The sequence below is a fragment of the Octopus bimaculoides genome, chromosome 3, assembly GCF_046866305.1.
Source record: "Octopus bimaculoides isolate indiv1 chromosome 3, ASM4686630v1, whole genome shotgun sequence".
Classification (NCBI taxonomy): domain Eukaryota; kingdom Metazoa; phylum Mollusca; class Cephalopoda; order Octopoda; family Octopodidae; genus Octopus; species Octopus bimaculoides.
The window spans coordinates 10,262,263-10,282,314 of NC_142930.1; the positions used below are offsets into that span (position 1 = coordinate 10,262,263).

At 32.8% G+C, this 20,052-nt stretch overlaps 1 protein-coding gene across 1 annotated transcript in view; it reads left to right on the top strand.

The window, feature by feature from the left end:
* Window positions 1–9,785, top strand: part of LOC106883934 (protein Wnt-5b) — a 299,459-nt gene extending 289,674 nt beyond the window's left edge. The window contains exon 4 of the mRNA XM_014935079.3: window positions 8,753–9,785. Coding sequence (XP_014790565.1) covers window positions 8,753–9,214 — 462 coding nt within the window. The 3' untranslated portion in view covers window positions 9,215–9,785. The remainder of the gene's footprint in view (window positions 1–8,752) is intronic.
* The last annotated feature ends 10,267 nt before the right edge of the window (window positions 9,786–20,052 follow it).

The window sequence follows — 20,052 nt, forward strand, 5'->3', positions numbered from 1 at the left end:
ACATGATTTATATCACTTAAACAGTAAACCAAGAGCTGACACAACTTCAGATCCAGAAACAGATAACTAGTCGCGAAACTTGACCTACAAGATGAGAATAAGAAACTTTAGGGTTTTTGTTTTGTTTTAATATATCGTATTCAAGAATGACTATACAAATTTTAAAATAAATGTGAAGGAAATTGAAAATGATATTGGTGATCTGTTTAATGAAAATAAATATTCATATTGAGAATATGTACAGTAATTTAACAACTTTTTGGGCAATCTAACTTATGTTATAGTGTTTGTGGAGCGTCATGAAGTTTCTAAAACATATGATATCGATAAAAATATTTCTGGCACCATAAAAGGAAAATGAAATGCTCTGATGCTTTTTCTAGGTTACTATTGAAGTAAATATAATCAATATTAAGTTATCCCGCTACCGTCCCGAAACTCAGTCCGATTCGCAACTCTGGCAGGACGGATCGCCTGTGGCCCGCTATATTTCAAGGTTGTGCCCCAGCATGGCTGCAGTCCAAAGACTGAAACAAGTAAAAGAATATATATGTATGTATGTGTTTATATATATATATATATATATATATATATATATATATATATATATATATATATTTATTTATTTATTTATTTATACACACACACACAGAGAAAGAGAGTTTAAATTATAGGTATTTATATTGGTAAACACATTATAACAAACTTTAATCATAGTAATGATCAGTTTAGGACAGCTGGTTGTCAAGTAAGATACGATATTTTCTTCATTTTTTTTAATACAGGTCTGGGGTGGGGTAATATAAATCTTAATTTGATATAATTTAAAGAACCCATATTGTGCAAATATTAAGTTTACATATACGAGAGAGAATAAAAATGTCTGACGCATGTCCTTCCCTAATTGTTGCAGTTAATACAGATCATCATTTCTTCCAAATATTTGGCGGGATTAAGAATTTAAAATTAAAAAATTCCTTGGATAAAGATGCATAGACTCATATATTTATTTATCTGTTACTTATAACGAAGTATTTAAAGTTTCTAGTTGGTGGTAATATTTTATTCTTTTTAGAAATCCTCAGCATGATGTAACGTTTAACTTATTTATTACTCTGTGGATATCGAGTCTATGTCTCCTCGTTATCTTGGTGACCACTGCAAAACTTGTGCATAAACTCCATCCTTTTTATATCTTAATTCGCTGAATTTTGAGATCGTTTTGTATGAATCGTAGCACATTCACGATTCACATATCGCTTGTGTTTTATTATTTGACTCCGATTCGATTAGATCGCGAACTCTTGTTATAATGCTAACAGCGGTGACTTACATTCGGTTCGTTCAGAACATTTTAGAAGAATTTAATTATAGTTTACTTTATGATTCATACGAATCATAAAATTAAATTTATTGTTGGTTTACCTTGGATTCAACGATAGATAAGTTTACATTTTAAACAAAGTGAACAGTGCAAATATATGACTACACAGATTTCACATTTCTGTTCTCATATTATTTATTCAATGGAAACACTCAAACAATAAAAAAATTTCTCAAAGCAAAAAATAAGTTAGCAAACTATCATTGTATACAGCGCTTTACTTCTACGAAATCACTTAGACTTACCGTATCCTTATCAGATTTCTTAATAAATTTGTTTGACATCTCTCATTCTAAATACCTTTCATACCCAAATGTCATGTTTGTCATTATTCTAATTACTGCTTTGTAATGATCGTGTGGGTAAGGTGTCACCGAGTTAAATCACTTAACTCGACTTGCTTCAGTTTACTAAGCTTCAAATAACCTACTAGAATTATCTGAAGGTGTGAGTGTCAGAGGTAAGATCCCAGCGAGTCTGAAATTCAGTTCTGGTTTCTTTTCTTCCCCACCCTTTTTATTTAGTCTGAGGAGGTGGGACATCATCTATAACCTTTACAAGCCCACTCAGACAAGTGAGGTCGATGCAGTTGATGTTCATCTTATATGAATATCATGAACGTTACCATGCTTACTTCCTCACAGTTAAAATTATTGCGTATACCTGGATAGCGCAGCGGGAAACTACTTCATTGTAACTTATCCTTAATTGCATGAGCCTTTTAAAGATCAGTTTCAATTCTAAAGGGGGAACCCCGACTCGGTAGTGTGACTTCCTAGATATAGAAGTCCAATTCTTTTACAGTATAACCTACTGTCTTAGAATGAGCAATAAAGTTCTAGATACAGAGGAAAGGTAGATAGTTTTCTACAGCGTGATAACTACTGCGTTAGGATCATATTCATTCTAATTCTGATTAAAGGCATTTACACAGAATTTCAGTGTGGAAACTAGAAGTGAGAAAGTCTTGCACTATCTGAGGGTCGTTCGTTCAAATCCACAACAATTTCCATGAGTTTCTCAACAGACCATTCTAAGGAGCTGCAGTTTGGTAGAGTAGTAGTGGCAGTCGATCTTCTGTTCAAACCAAGGAAACTATATTTCCATTTTTGTTTCCAAATTACAGATACTATCAGGATGGAATTTGAACTCAGAGTGCAGGGAACCCGTAGAAATATGACAAGCCATTCATTTAACATTCTAATCACCCTACCAACTCGTCACCACAGTACATACATACACATGCACACATATATGCATTCATACATATATTTACTCATATTCATAACTATATGTAAGTATGTATGTATGTATGCATGCATATATACATACATACATACAGGCATACATACATACATACATACATACATACATACATACATACATACATACATACATACATACGTACGTACATACACGCAATATTACATATATATAAGTAGATTATAAACGCATGTATGTAATGTTGTAGTAAGAATTTTTTATAAGTGTTAGTAGTATTAAGGAAGCTTTTAATTTTGTCCGAGTGGAGAAAAATATCCCTCGAATTGTGAAGCGTCTTTCAATTGTTTAAATTCTATTGAAATTTGTTGGTCGTATTTTACTCTTCTGTTTAGTATGCGCAGCTCCAATTCAAAAGATTCCATCAACTTATATTGCGGTGGACATTTCAGAGTTTTAAAGCCGAACTTCTTATGTGTAAGCAGATTAGGGTCATTTTTCTCGGATGAAGAACGCTTTACAACGCATTCTCTATATAAATGCTTCGGATTTTTTAAGTAACCTCTTTTATATATTTTCTGAAAGAATGGTTATATACTTTGCCAAAAAAAAATCCAATAGATGTTGAATCATAGCTTTAAAGAGCAACATAGAAAGGGGATATGCAAACGTGTAAATTATCCAAAAGTGAAAAAATAGAAAGAATTCAGAACAAAGATGTAGAATAGGATATAAATTATATTTTAAGCTGAACTTACATAGATTGTGAATATTAGTTTCACGTCTCAACGATTTTTAAATAATTAATTTAATAAATGAAACAATTTGGTATTTATTTAGAGAATACGTTATAGAAACTTTTCAAGAAAGACGTTAATTATACAAACTTTTTTGTTGTAGATAAAACATTATTACACAAGTTTATCACTTAATCGTCTCCTTGTCTTTTGATATGTGGCAACAAAATGACGAATATTTCATTCCCGTTAATTAAATATATTACATACACACATTCACACACAGACTCATGTATAGTTAAATATGCATGCATAAATATATACATGGGGAGGAAATTAAGATAAACACAAGTATAAATACATACTCACATACATATATATATATACATATGCAGATATATATATATATATATATATATATATGTGTGTGTGTGTGTGTGTGTGTGTGTGTGTGTGTGTGTGTGTGTGTGTGTGTGTGTGTGTGTGTGTGTGTGTGTGTGTGTGTGTGTGTGTGTGTATATATATATATATATATATACAAATATAATATATACACAGATATATATACATATGTATATACATATATGTGTGTGTGTGTGTGTGTGTGTGTGTGTGTGTGTGTGTGTGTGTGTGTATGTATGTATGTATGTATGTATGTATATACACACACATACACACGCACGCATGCACACACGTAGCTATCTAATTCTGTTTTGTTCAGTGTGGTTTACTGTTTTGCAATAGTTCCTTGTAAATCACACTCGATCATAAATTTAAACTAATAATATACTACAAAAACATCAAAACCCACAACCTCATAATCAATAACACACCACAAGCATGTAAACCCGAGAACAAGCAACTAATGAACAAATTAATCTATAAATTTGACAGTAAAACTGTAAGTTGCAGACTTCATGACTCTGAAATCTATACATATAGAAAGCCACAAAAACTGCAGCATTTGTATTGGCAAGTTTGCTTCCCATTCACACGGTTTTGGGTTCTATCCCACTACGTGGAACATTGCGCACGTGTCCTCTACTATAGCTCCCGGCCAACTAAAACCTTGTGAAGGGATTTGGTAGACGGAAACTGAAAGAAACCTGTCGTGTGTATGTATATATTTTTATGTATATGTGTATCTATGGGTGTATACGTTGTACTTATGTTTGTCCCCACACGTCTTTACGTTTACACACCGCTTGACAACTGGTGTTAGATTGTTTATATCCCCGAAACTTAGCGGTGCAGCAAAAGAGAGCGGTAGAATAAGTACCAAGTTTTTAAAAATTACAAGTACTGGAATCGATTTGTCCGACTAAACCCTTCAAGGTGGTGTCTCAGCATGGCTGCAGTCCAATGACTGAAACAAGTAAAAGAGAGATAAAACAAGGAAAAGATTTATAAATCTCTGAACTTATAAATTGTGAAGTGTCTTTGAGAAAATAAATTGATCTTCTATGAAGTTTTGACAATGATCATCTCAGTTTTTTTATCAACAGAGCTATCTCCCCATTGTATTACAGTACAACTGCTTGAGTATTTTCCAGCCACCTAACCGTTAGTACAATCCAAAATCAGAATCAGCATGACACAGCTTGTGACAAAGCTGCTACTTTGAATAACCAGCACGATCTATCCGTCGAATCTTCTAAAAGATTTTGTGCATCTTATTTCATTCACAATGTTTGAATCAACTCGAGGTTATGAAGAAAGACCGTGCAGTAGAATCAATATCGGGCCTTAATAAGTATTAGGTCTAGTCAGCGACCTGTCACGATACAGGACAGTATTAGAGATATATTAGTTCCCCTCACGCTTGTTGAACCACAGACAATAATATTTATGCTTCGAATAATAAATTGAATATTTGATCTGAAGATCACTAATGTTTCTAGCGCAAAAGCATGATGTATACTTGCTAGTTATTTTATAAAATGAACATTAATTATAAAAAGAACATTAATTTGCATTAGCCATGAAAAGGTCAGTGGATTCCTAAAACATATCTCACAGGTATATTCTGTGGTCGATAGTTCCTTCACTTTCCTTTCATCTTCTTCTTGTAATATGAAATAATTTGATGAGTTGTAATTAAAGTGTTAGGTAGCATATAAATATTTATTCATCTTCGGTGTTTTGACTGATGACAATTATGCTTATCTACAATTATGTTTATCTCTCGGCGGTATGTGTGTACGTGTGTGGCTGGGTGTCTGCATGAATACGTGAGTATGAGCTACATGCATATGTTATTCTTCATTATTTCCCTTTCTGGTGCGGAAATTCTTTCCAAAATATTAACTATTCTGTTTCAAAGACGACATATTGATTCTTTGTAACGTCTAAACAATTTCTTTCAAAGAATATTTTACTGAACTGCACAAAATTATTCGTACTAGAAAAAGAAAAAGAAAAACGAAAGAAAACGATCAACTTCCCTTGATTCACGTATATGTTTCATGTTTCATTCTTCCGTTGCTGTTTGATCTTTTTCTAATGAGGAATACTTCATTCTTCAACTATTCAATGCTTTTACTATTCAATACGAGCTTATTTTTCTTTTAATAACCATCTCAGATGTTTGAACTAGAAACAAAAACAGATGATATTTGTTTTGCGCTAAGTTCAGCGAAAAAAATAGTTAATGTTTGGAATTAGTCAAAGACGGCTAAATAAAATATGCTATTTTATTTATTGGAATGAATTTTCTAAGGCATTATGTTTATTATTGTTTTTACAATATTTGCTAAAGTACTACCACGTCGAACATATTTCCTTATTGCTGTTTATGCATTTGCCATATAATTTTAATGCACAAAACAGCAATAATAAAAATATATCCATGTATTTTTATAGTTATTTTCAAATAAGTTTTCAATAATTAAGAACTGTAGGGCAGTCAAAATTACCAAAAGGAAAGATCGACTTGTTTTAAGTTTAAATCCCACCAGTATGTACCACTAAAATACCGATATCAATTCATCCTTTTCCAGGAAAATTCATTTGTGTTTCTTGAGAAATATACATCTTAAACTTTTATATAAAGAAGTGCTCTCAAGCCCCAGTTTCTATTCTAATAAACAAAATTTACCCCAAATCTAAATTCAAGGAATTTTATTTGCTATTGTAGTCATTACCATTTTAGCATTTCTATATTTTATGACATTATTACAATATCTCTGGCTCACAAAATCCTAATGATAACCAGTTAGACTTTTGGCACAAGGCCAGAAATTTCAGGGGAGGAGGTTCAACTGGTAGTTATTTTATCGACCTCGAAGGATGAAAGGCAATGTCGACCTAGCGGAATTTTAAACTCAGAACATGAAGACGGACGAAATGCCGTTAAGCGTTTTGCCCGGCGTGCTAACGACTCTGCCAGCTCGCTCCCTTGTTTCTTATAGAAATATTAACTGGAAAATTTTACTACCATTACTATGAAGAAAATGGACGTATTTCTTTGTTTAACATGTATTGCAATACGATAACTGTTTAACCTCTAATATTTGCTTTCATTAATTCAAATGTTATGCGGTCGCAATGGTACTGCTGAAGAATTATTACCATATGATGATTTAGAGAAGCAGCTGGAATGATCCACTGTTGCTTTCTTCAAAACTAAGAGAAGAATTTATCTCAATATCGCAAGTTAACGTGATATTCGTCTGTTCAACAGACTCGAAATGGTATAGCAGTAAAATATAATTCTTAAAATTATCTATTTACTGATAGACAGATTGAGGAAACGTGAATTAAGTGTGTTTGCAATTCACTCAGTACCTGAATTCTTCACACTTTGACCTGTCTTTACAAACAAAACCTTAAAACAGCCTTTGTTTAAGTATCTGGGAATTGCAGCACAGTTATTTACTTTTATTGTCTTGGGATTTACACTTTTACCTTCGGTGTGAATCTAATACATTCATAATAGGATTAAATCAGACATTTTGCTCATTTGTCACATTGTAGTTATGTGCGAGGTTTTGAGGGAAGTTTATATAACGCTAAAGAAATTGTCTCTGCCTGAGTTATTATCATTAGTCCGTCTTCACTAAATGACCTCTGTTATTTTAAACTTGATGCACCAAATCAATGAACTAGCTTATCTTCACTTCCCTGTACGTTTTCTTTCTAATCCTTTCTTAGTTTTACCACCCTTTAACTCAAATACAATATGAACTTCATAACGTACCGACTCAAATTCATTTCCCAGATTTTAAACTCTTGAAAATAGTGTATTATGTCGTTCTGTTTTTTTCCGGACTAATAAATATAAATCTTCAAGAACTGGTCATTCATATTCCATCCATGAACGAGATATCTTGCAAATGCCGAGTTTACTATGTTCGCCATCGAAAATGTGGAGACATTGTAAAATTGATAAATTGTTGAATGCTGTTTTCACTACTCACATTATATCTACCGATATTGTTGTCTGGAAAGGTTTCAATCCACCAATCTGATTTTTCCATATATGTATGAGTGATATATTTTAATCCCTTGGCTTTGTGGGGGGTGCGCGTGTGTGTATGTGTGTATGTGTGTAACAAAGGGGAAAAAGGATTAAAAATCCAGGCAAATATTTTTTAAGCATTCCATAGGGATCTAACTTCACTAAATTGTCCAGTGAAAGCCATTGGTCCACATCGACTGTAAAATTATTTTCAGCTGCCCGTCCAATTTTCAAAACCCGAAATTCAAATAGCGAATAAATTTAGGATGAAGTCAAAGAGTATGGGAAAAAAGCACAAATTATGAAGAATTATGCAGTCTTTATTTCTCTTACGCGTTTTTCAGATGGAATGGCATTTCAAAATTCTGCCATGCAGAAATCATATATATTTATATGAAATCGATTAATATGTATGATTTCTGCATAGCAGAATTATGAAATGCCATTCTATCCGAAACGCACCTAAGCGAATTAAAGAACGTATAATTTTCCATTCATTTTGTTTTTCATACAAACACACACACACACACACACACACACACACACACACACACACACACATGCACACACACACGTACAAACACATACACACACACATACACATACACACACATATACACACACACGCGCGCACACATATAATGCTTGTTTTTATGGGAAGCTATATATATATATATATATATATATATATATATATATATATATATATATATATATATAAGTAATTTAACATTAAATTGAAGGCTCGTGCAATACTTTTTAGTGGAGTCAGACAGCAACCCTTTTCGTGAAAGACAAATGTACGCGCGCGCACACACACGCAGACATACTCCTACACACATATGCATGTTTTTAGAATGCCCCTACAATCCTGATATATTGCAGTTGCTATTTCTTATACACATTTTAATTCTGCTTCATTTATTTATCTATTTATTTATTTATTTGCAGGCGATCTACAAACATGCTACTGTTAGCTGCAAATGTCACGGTGTGTCTGGTTCTTGTAGTCTGAAGACTTGCTGGCAGTCATTACCAGATTTCCGCTCGGTAGGAAACCGACTTAAAGAGAAATACAATGGAGCCACTAAAGTTCATTTTAATAGCCGAGGCACTCGGCTGGTTCGACGTAATCATAAGTTTAACAAACCTACAAAAGAGGATATTATCTACTTGGACGACTCACCTGATTATTGTACGACAAACCCTGCAGCAGGCGTTCTTGGAACAGTCGGAAGGGAATGTGACTGGACATCAAAAGGCCTTGGTGGCTGCGCATTAATGTGCTGTGGGAGAGGTTACAATTCATTCCGTAAGAAAGTAACGGAACGTTGTCACTGCAAATTTGAATGGTGTTGCGAGGTGATATGCGATACTTGTGAATATTACGTTGATGTGCATGTATGCAAATGAATTCAACAGACAATAATAATAAGAAATTAGCATTTCATGTTACAAGTGATAATAAAAATTGGTGGAATCAGTTTATACAAAAAAATTATGTACGCCAATTGATTAATATCATAAATATAAATAAAGTTCGTACAAGAGGAGCGAAGAGAAATCTGGAGAGTACAAAAAATTAAAAGGCAATATGGAATTGAATGTTCATTTATATTATATACAGAGACATCATTGTCGTTTGTATCATGGGATACTCACATAAACAGAACAATGATAATTCTATGGAAGAATGGATGGCACGTTGAAATTATGAAACAACAATGGATTATTTTGCTTCATTGAATTCATCTGCACTAATTATATTCATTTTTAATATCTTTCTTTTTAAATATCATTATTTTAGTGAAGCAAAAAAATCAATGAAATATGATTGTTATAATTTAAAAAAAAAAAGAACTTAATTTTGACAAAAATAATAGCAATTATAAATATGTGAACTCAAATAGAAAATCAAAAATATAAATATATAAAACATGATATAAATAATAAAAGAAACGAGAGATAGTGATGAAAGAAAAAATATGGAGAAAAAGAATTCTCTTTAAAAGTGTAAAAAGAAATATAAGCATTTATGAATATTTAATAATATACACGCACAGACACAAACATACACACACATTCTATATACATACATACATATAGATACATATAATATATATACATATAATGTATATATACATATAATATATTATATATATACGCATATAATATATATATATATATATATATACATATATATATATATATATATATATATACATATAATATATACATATAATATATATGTGTGTGTATGCCTACAAACAAAAGAAAAAGTACTCAGTACATGGTGTAAAGTTTATATTTATTATGAATCAGTTAGTAATTCACTCCATTGATGTAATGGTGAGAATCATCAACAAATTCCTTGTAGCATAAGTGTGTGTGTGCGTGTGTGTATTATATATATATATATATATATATATATATATATATATAGATAGATATATATATATATATATATAGATAGATATATGCATATATATTATATATAGGCATATATATTATATATAGGCATATATATATGCATATATATATACATATATATACATATATATATTCATATATATATATATACATATATAGATACACACATATACAAACACACATACATACACATATTTATATATATATATATATATATATATATATATATATATATATATATATATATATATATACATATATATATATGCATAATAATTCATATATACATACATATTAAAAACTCTTGAGGTTTGAACAAAAAATTTTATTGTTTGACATAAATAAAACAAACTCATAACTTCAAGTGGATATCACTAAAAATAACGTTTTATATTTCGTTAATTTTACTATTATAATGTATCATATATTTCCTATCCAAATTCTAATGTATATATATTTTTATTAGGGCTAAATCTCAAAGTAATTGATTTCTTTATATCTTGACACAATCAAGGATTATATAGAGAACATCATTTTCATTTCCCTTATTGTTAAATGTTGCAACTTTAGCATATACGTGGTATCAAAATGAAAATGAAACCCTTGTTAATTGCTAATTTATAATTTGCTGAATAATCAAATAACAAATATATATGTTCGTTTATTACCAATTCTAAGTTAGCGAATAACAAAGACTGAAGAAACATGTCTGGTTATACTGGAAATGACTTCATTAAACTTTCAATGATTATAAAATGCTTAATTTCTTTCAATAATTATGAAATGCTTAATTTATTTTTCTTTGTTTTTTATATATTTGTTTCTTTCTTAAGAAAAGTCTAATTGCATTTCTTAGAATTATTGTCAAATGCAGACGTTTCGTTAACGGATGAATATATTTGGGACATTGCAAATAATAAATTGAGATTTTTTTTATTTCTCTTTTACAAATTTTAGCTCTTCTTAGCTATTTTATTACTTTTTCATTGAAGACATTGGGATGCCGGACTAAAATGTTTTGCAGTATTTAGTTCGGTCTAATGTGTTTCAGAATTCACATCTTGCCGAGGTTGACCTCCTCTTTCATCTCGCCAGTTTTCATAAAATTAGTACCTGTAAGATACTGAAATAACTTACATTACTATACACAACTGTTTTTATAATTATGAAAAGAATTTTTATTTTCTGTTGTAGAAAAATCTGAATTTGTTCTTCTCATTAATGCTGAATTAAATTCATATAAGTGGTATTTCCGCTTCTATTTGTTTCTTTTTTTTTTTAACTGAAAAATGAACAAAAATGTTTATATAGTGGAGTTAGACTGATCGCATGGTCAATGGGAATTTGATACATAAAAAATTTTCACCGCTTCAGATATTTTGAGTATAGAAAATAGAAATTTGAAAAATTAGTTTTACGTGATGGAACACCTGCTGAGCAATAAGAATGACACGCTAGATTGTTTTATGTGTAAGTAAGTAAAAATGGAACGTTTGAGTGAAAAATAGAGTAAGAGTTTAAAAAATCAAATTTGCGGGAAATGCATTTACAACCGACATAATAAATTAAAATTGATAAGGAAAATAATAAATATATAAAACATCATACATGTACATAAAGTAATAAGCTAACAAATAAATAAATGCATGAAATAAAACATTTTCAAGGTTAACATTGTTAATTTAATCAAAAAATGTCATTGTACCTTTCGCTACCGATACTCAAATTTCATACATGCTTTATCTGGCCTGTAAAACCATCCACATTAAACATAATTTTCAGGGTCTATACCTAACTAGTATTGTCATTAATCAACAAGAGCTACCAGAAAAAATATAAAAGAAAATATTTTTGCCACGGAAATGTTATAAGAAATGATGAGTAACTGTAGATTGTCTTTGTAAGTAAATTTTCCGTTATATATTTATCCAAAACCACCTGTTTTAAATGTTCCAGTACAATATATGAGAATTCCTAAGATGACGAGTTATTTGAATATTGTCTTCGTGGAAACTGGAATAAAGATATTAAAATGTTTTGTGTTCTAATAAATACATACCGTGCTAAGTATAGTAGTAACATATACTATATTAATCGCTCCCTCTTTTCATGTTAGATTATTCTACACCATTTTAACTCGTTATATGTGAATAACAGTGTGTTTTGTATTTGTCAATTTTTCTCTGTATTTGTGAATAGAGTATGTACTTGTTTGTATGCGTACAAGTCCAAAAGTAATGTTCGATTTAATTTTCGAATAGATTTTAAAGCACATAAAATCTAAAGTTATCTTTCTTGATAGAAGGTGCTTCTGAAAGTTAAAGTTATTGCATTACAAATTGGTGAACGCGACGCTCAGAAGTGTATGCAGAAGGTCACCACTCTGAATATCTAAAACCATGAGCATTTTTTATAAAATCTAAGTTTCTATTTAACTTGCAAATTGAAATGTGAATAATAAAGAGCTTCTTTACAAGTTGATACACACATACATATACACACACATACATATACACACACATACACTCACACACACACACACACACACACTCACACACACACATACTCACACATATACATTGAGTAGTGAGTAGTTAATCAAACTTTATCTTATCTTTAAAATTCTTATCAACACTTAACTTTTATTGTCATTATGAGTATAGTTTAAATTCATTATAAATTATTTTTGACTCATTACATTAAATGTGCTAGCCTACACTTAACTATCTGTTCTTCACGCATGAGGCAACCTAGAAACATTTTCTAGTGCTATTATTCTAAATTTCCTAATTAGTGAATAATTTCCATACAAAATTATATCATCTCAGGCGTTCTTAAATCTGGTAAGTGAGTGTTCAACCATACTTTGCTGAGGAGGTGTAATGAGACCGAAACTTGTCTAAATTTATCCCCGAAGCTACCAAAGATCACAGTTACAATCCACTGCATTTCTTCCTTGACAGAAATTGTCATTACCGCTAATTTTCATTTAGATTCCAAAGCACTAATTAATTTTAAGCAGCACACTGTGACAATAATTATATTGATGTTAATACTGTAGTCCTTGCCTTCTTTGACAAGAATTGTCATTACCATAAATGACTTTTCTTCTCAGTACGGGTGTAATTCCAAATGATTAAAAAATTCTCTGGGCCTCATTTCATTAAGATAGCCCGCACATAACTATATTTTATTTATAACATACTTCAAACGAGAACAATATTTTCTCTGATCTTCTTCGGGGTTATATCCTACACATATGCATTTTGCTGATATGTGTTTAAAATCGTACACCCCTACAGTATCACACAGCGATTAATTGTACTGAAGCAGAAAATATGTGATGTTTACCACTCTAATAATAATTCATCTGAAAATTATAAAATGTAAGAAAATATTTCCTAATACATATAAACAATAAATGATTTTGTTTCTTTTATCGTCTGTTTCCTCTCCTTTCTATATTCAGAAATCCTGTAACGTGTGTGTGTGTGTTGCGCGCGCGCGCGTGTGCATGTGTGTTATATTGTATAAACATATATACATGCTATATCTCTTTACTCTTTTCTACTCTTTTACTTGTTTCAGTCATTTGACTGCGGCCATGCTAGAGCACCGCCTTTAGTTGAGCAAATCGACCCCAGGACTTATTCTTTGTAAACCTAGTACTTATTCTATCGGACTCTTTTGCCGAACCGCTAGATGACGGGGACATAAACACACCAGCATCGATTGTCAAGCAATGCTAGGGGGACAAACACAGACACACAAACATACACACACACATATATATACATATATACGACGAGCTTCTTTCAGTTTCCGTCTACCAAATCCACTGACAAGGCTTTGGTCGGCCCGAGGCTATAGTAGAAGATACTTGCCCAAGATGCCACGCAGTGGGACTGAACCCGGAACCAAGTGGTTGGTAAGCAAGCTACTAAATATAAATATATACATATATATATATATATAATTTATCTTTTAATTGTTTCAGTCATTAGGCTGCGACCATGCTGGGGCATCGCCTCGAATTTTTGGTCGAATGAACAAATCGACCCCAGTACTTCTTTTTTAAGTCTGTTACTTATTCTATCAGTCTCTTTTGCCGAACCGCTAAGTTACGGAGATGCAAACACACCAACACGGGTTGTCAGATGGTAGGGGGAGGATAAAACACACCAACACGGGTTGTCAGGTGGTAGTGGAGTGATAAACACAGACACTTGCCCAAGGTATCACGCAGTGGGACTGAACCCGGAACCATGTTGTTAGGAGGCAAGCTTCATGCCACACAGCTACGCTTGCGCCTATATATTCATTTTCAGCTAGAAAATTTTACATTTTTACAATGATCGACATAAGTGGGTGTATATGTGTATGTAAGAAGAGATGGAGAGAGATTTTCTGAGTGTGTGTGTGTGTGTGTGTGCGTCTATGTGCGCAGGGAGGTGTCTAACAGTTATCTTTCAACGCTATTACCTTGTTGATCTGTGCTCAAAAGCAATTAAGATATTCGGGTTGACTATAAATCTGAAAAGACTCAGTATTCAGGAGACAACTTCGTGCAAATTCTACGATTTCCGATTATTCCAGCCGTCCGTGGAATATCTGCAGTGGACGAAAGAGTAGCTTTATCAACTTATTTGCCTTCTGTTGCTTTTATTAAACTTTTTTTGCTGGTTTGGTTTTAAAAGATTGTGCCCGTATCCTTCACTGGCCATACGAGATCTGCTGCTGGTGTATTTTCGTTGTCTTTTATCCTAGGCCAACCCAAATCAAAGCCGTTCCAGTCGAGACAATCCTGAAGTGTTTCTTTTCTTTTTTCCCTTTTTTTTTTCAGGCATAGTCTATCTAAAATTATATTATCCAATGTCGCTTTCGTTTCTAAGAAGGTATATTGTGGTTTGAAGAAGATTTTATTCCTATTTCAAGTAGATCGAGCATCCAGACTAGGTTTGCTCGTTAGGTCAGTTACTGTAAATATTTGGCCCAGGGTCAATATTGTATCACTTCTACGTTTGTTGTTTTCCCTAACAACTGGGATTATAACTCATGAAACAAGCTCACCGGGTTGATTAAATTATCTAAATCAGGGGTTCTCAACTATTTTTTTATCTATGGACCCCTTTGGTTGCTATTCTATGCTGGTGGACCACCATAGCCATTCGATGTTTAAAAACGGATTTTATAGATATTTCTTTAAAAATTCCTATTTCGTTTATCACTCATTCACTTGTGTAGATTGAATTATGTAAAACACCAAAGAAAGAAACCTAGCTGTTTCTTTCAAAAGCAAAAGTATCCAAAGCAAAATGTTTTCATGGACCCATAAAATATCATTGTGGACCTAATTTACTATTTTACTTGTGTGGACCCAACAAAATCTTACATGGATCCCAAGGAGTCATATCGACCTCGATTGAAAACTACTGATTTAAATTAATCACAACGATGTTTTAAAATTGACTCTGCAAACTCGGTTAAAATAAGCAAAAAGATGTTTATTGACTTTTTTCGATAGAAACAAAGTATTCTGTTATGTAAGATGATACAGAAGACTAAAGAACTAAAACATGCGGTTGTTTAGACAACAAATCTCAACAAAAATGTTTCATGTCTTTAATGACTTCAAGTACAGATTGTTCCCTAAAGCAAGATAGTCAGTTTCCTATAACTATTGCATCTCACTGTAACATTTATGAGCTTGTGTTTAAATTAAACACTGTACTCGAGTGGCACTAGATGTTTATACACAACATTCACATAGAAACAATTATACCGGACATTGTGAAAACTATCTGAACAAAATCCGTCCTTCACTGCAACTCTACAACGTGATTGTTATTCTATCTTCGACACTCCAAACTATCAATCAGCTATCAACTCTCATTTTCGCTATCACTCATTTTCACATAGCTCTCAGTTGATATAATACTTTATACTTCGTTCATTTGCTTTGTTTTTGTTTTATTTTTGTTTTTGTTTTGGATTTTTTTTTTTTTGCTGTTTCTTAAGAGAACTGCTCGACACAGTTTCTATTCAGCATTCGAACGTTTTCCTCGATGTAACAAAACATGCACAATCGCGCGCATGCACACCTATATATGCATGTACCTACGTACGTATGAATGTACGTATGTATGTATGTAATTGTATGTATGTTTGTATGTATGTATGTAGAGAGAAATATGTAATAATTTATATGCGGAGGAGTTATACAAATGCTCGTACCGAAAGCCATTGCGTAGGACCAAAAATACAGCCCGCTCCATCTAAACTAAGAAACAAGTACTGCAACAACTTGAGGCTCAAAGACCCAAAGCTCTTCAATGCTTTGCCGAAAATATTAAGAAACCTGCACAATGTGAATGTGAATATTTTCAAGAAGAAACTGGACATTCTCCTATCCACGATATCAGATGAACCAAAATCCGGCATGAAGTACAGACAATGGCTGCAGTATCAAACTCTCTCATACACCGAATATAAACCAAGAAAAAGTACATGCAAGAAAAAAAGTACAGAACAAATTCCACCACATAGAAGAAATCGATTACATAAGATGGCTGTGAAAACGGTACAAAGTCACGGTGGTACTCCAGCATGACCGCAGCCGCATAGCTGAAACACAAAAGAAATAAAAGATAGCGCGCCAACAGATGGCAGCACATGGTTGCGTACGCAGTGAGGTCTAGCAGTGACCTTCATGAGGCAGTATGCCTAGTAACATCGCTGTGTTTACTTCGCAAGTTGAGAAATTTGTGTTTTCGTGGTAACGTGTATGCCGTAGTCTGCGATTTTACCATGGACAGGAAGTTGGAACAAAAAGCCAACGTGGGATTTTGCGTTAAATTTGGGAAGTCTACAACAGGCACATTGAGCATGCTTGGGCAGCCTTACGGAACGAGGCGACGGGTTGAACGCAATGTTTCGAATGGCACGGGAACTTCAAAAGCAGAAGAACGTTCCTGGAAGACGATGAGCGATCTGGAAAACGGCTCCTTTCCCCAGAAAAAGAAAGGTTTGGTTGCTATTTCTTGCACACCCTGCTACCACGTAACTGGTATTTCGTGTCCTTTATTGCAAATAGTAGTAGAAGAGCGTGCTAGAAATTGCAGCTAAATCTTTGGAGGTGAGATACATTGAATGCACTCAAAAAAAATCTATGGAAAAGAAAAAAACTGTCACACCGAGGTTATGACCGGGTCTTTTACGAAATATTTACCGTATTTTTAAAGTCACTTTCGCTTAAAAGTATTTTTCCCATCATAATGTGTCTAATGGAAAGGTTAGAGTTTATTCCCTTTTAAAGTTATTTTCGGAGTATCTTCCCATTATGCACCGCTTGGGGTATAACCCCTACTTGTTTTATTCCGTTTGTATTCACATTTCAGGGGCACTTTACTTTCAAAGTATTTTCCTATTATGCGCCGGTTTGGCTGTGTGACAATGCAAGCAAACAAGATTGAATTTCACACACACACACGCACTCACACCCACACTCACACTTACACACACTCACACCCACACTCACTCACACACGCACACACACACACACACTTGTATAACGAGAGAAATAGGGGTTAAATTTAGACGAATTTTTCGGTCTGTACTCCAATCGTGAAGCCTGACTAACAGAAAGAATGTCAAGTGAGGAAAATTGGAATCTACATGCATTTAATCCACAGAGTATTCCATACAAACTGAAAATTAAAGGAGGGTCATCATTCAATGGATTGATACATTTATCGCAGAGTATACTAGCAATCAAACGAAAACAACCAACACGCTGTTGTTACATCACTTATTGTAGGTGACGATTGTTTCGAATTGCTGGAGGAAATATTTCGTCGGTTTATACATTGATTCGTATATATATATATATATATATATATATATATATATATATATATATATATATATATATATATATATATATATATATATATAAAATAATGCAAATCCATATCATCATTAATTAATCAATCAATGAAACAGATTACCCACTTCTAATCACATCAGATCTTAAAGTTTTATGGTAATAACTTTAAGATGTGATGAGAATGATAGAGAGTAAATTAATGACTTAATCAATTAATTCACTAATTAATTACAAAATGGATTTACACAAATCTTATTTGTGCAAATAAATGTGTATAATGAAGAAATTGTTCTTATTTCCTCTAGTTCGTAACCTTTGATATAGTTATGTAACTACCCTGTTTTCATTATTTTGTCTAATTGCCATCTGTCTGACGCAGATGGCAATTATATATAACTTTTTCCAAAGAAAGAAAATAGTTTTATATAAAGGAAAAATTATAGAACCAAACAATAACGTTTCGGACATAGTCCTTCATCGGGCACAAAAAGAATAATCCTGGAAAGAAGAAAAATATAAGACAAAAAAAGATGAGAAAAGAGAAGATAGCTAGGAAAAAATGCACGCGGGTGACTCGCATGTGCGATTTCAGAGTAACCGGAAATGTGAGAGAGGTAATTGCGGTTTTTAATGGCAGGACAGTATCTGTTGGTACGTGTCAATGTGTGTGTGAATATGTATGTGTGAGTGTACCCTTATATGTGAGAGTACATGTGTATTTTGTGTGTATGTGTACATATGTATATATTTGTATGTGTTTACCGTGTATATGAACTGCATGTGTGTATGTATAAACAGTGTGTCTGTGTGTGAGTGAGCGTATGTGTGTTTCCAAGCTCATGTATATGTGAGCATGTGTGACTTAGTCTATAGTGTAAGTTAGATGTGTATGCATGCGTCGGTACGACGGCTAACAGAGGTTAGGTCAAGAGACTGAGTAACGTGCACGTATGCATGTGTATCAGTGTGCGTGGGTGTGCACATGTGTGTGTGTATGTGTGCGTGCGTGCGTGTGTATATGAGTGCGTGCAGACGTACATTCCTGAGGGAGGAAATGTGAGCGTAGTGAGATTGGCTCTGTGCGTGTGTGTGTGTGTGTGTGTGTACAAGTGTATGCGTGAGTATGTGAGTGTCTGTATTTCTGTACATGTGTATATGTGTACATACTCACGCACAAACACATACACACACACACACTCACACTCATACATAATAGATACATATAGATGCATATACAATAGATGCATATACAATAGATGCATATACAATAGATGCATATACAATAGATGCATATACGTGACATGCGCATAAAGAATATATCCAAAGATGATCCTATACAAAAATCATTATATTAAAAACTTGCTATACATGATGTAATTTAAATTTGTTGTTTCTATACATTCAACCCTCCAGGTACATCAGTATTTTAATTTCAAAGTGTGGTTAACGCTAAAAGGAACATAACGAGAAAAAATTACTATAGGCAATTAAAATTTACAATCCTTAACGAGAATCTATACTTCGAGAGAAAAGTAAAATTTTTTCTTCGGTTAATTTTTCACCCCTTGTATAATAAAGACTAGTAGAGTGTCAGATTTGGGACAGGCGCAAAGAAATATTTAGACTGTCTCAGTTCAAATGCCCAACGGATCACCTTCCTTTTCGTCCTCAGGGAACGATAAAATAATGAGCACTCATATAACTCAGATCGATGTAATTGGCTCTACTCTCACTCAAAATTTGCTGCCTGTGTTAAAAATCTATATAATGGATTAACATGTTTTGTTTTGGTTTGTGGATTTGATATAGAGGTATGTAATATTGGGATCTTTTTTAAAACGGGGGCCACATTTTTCATTAATGTTTTACGTAGTGTTTTTGGTACCGAAAGACTTTCAAACTTCGTATACTTATCTATTTTGTGTTATAGAACACA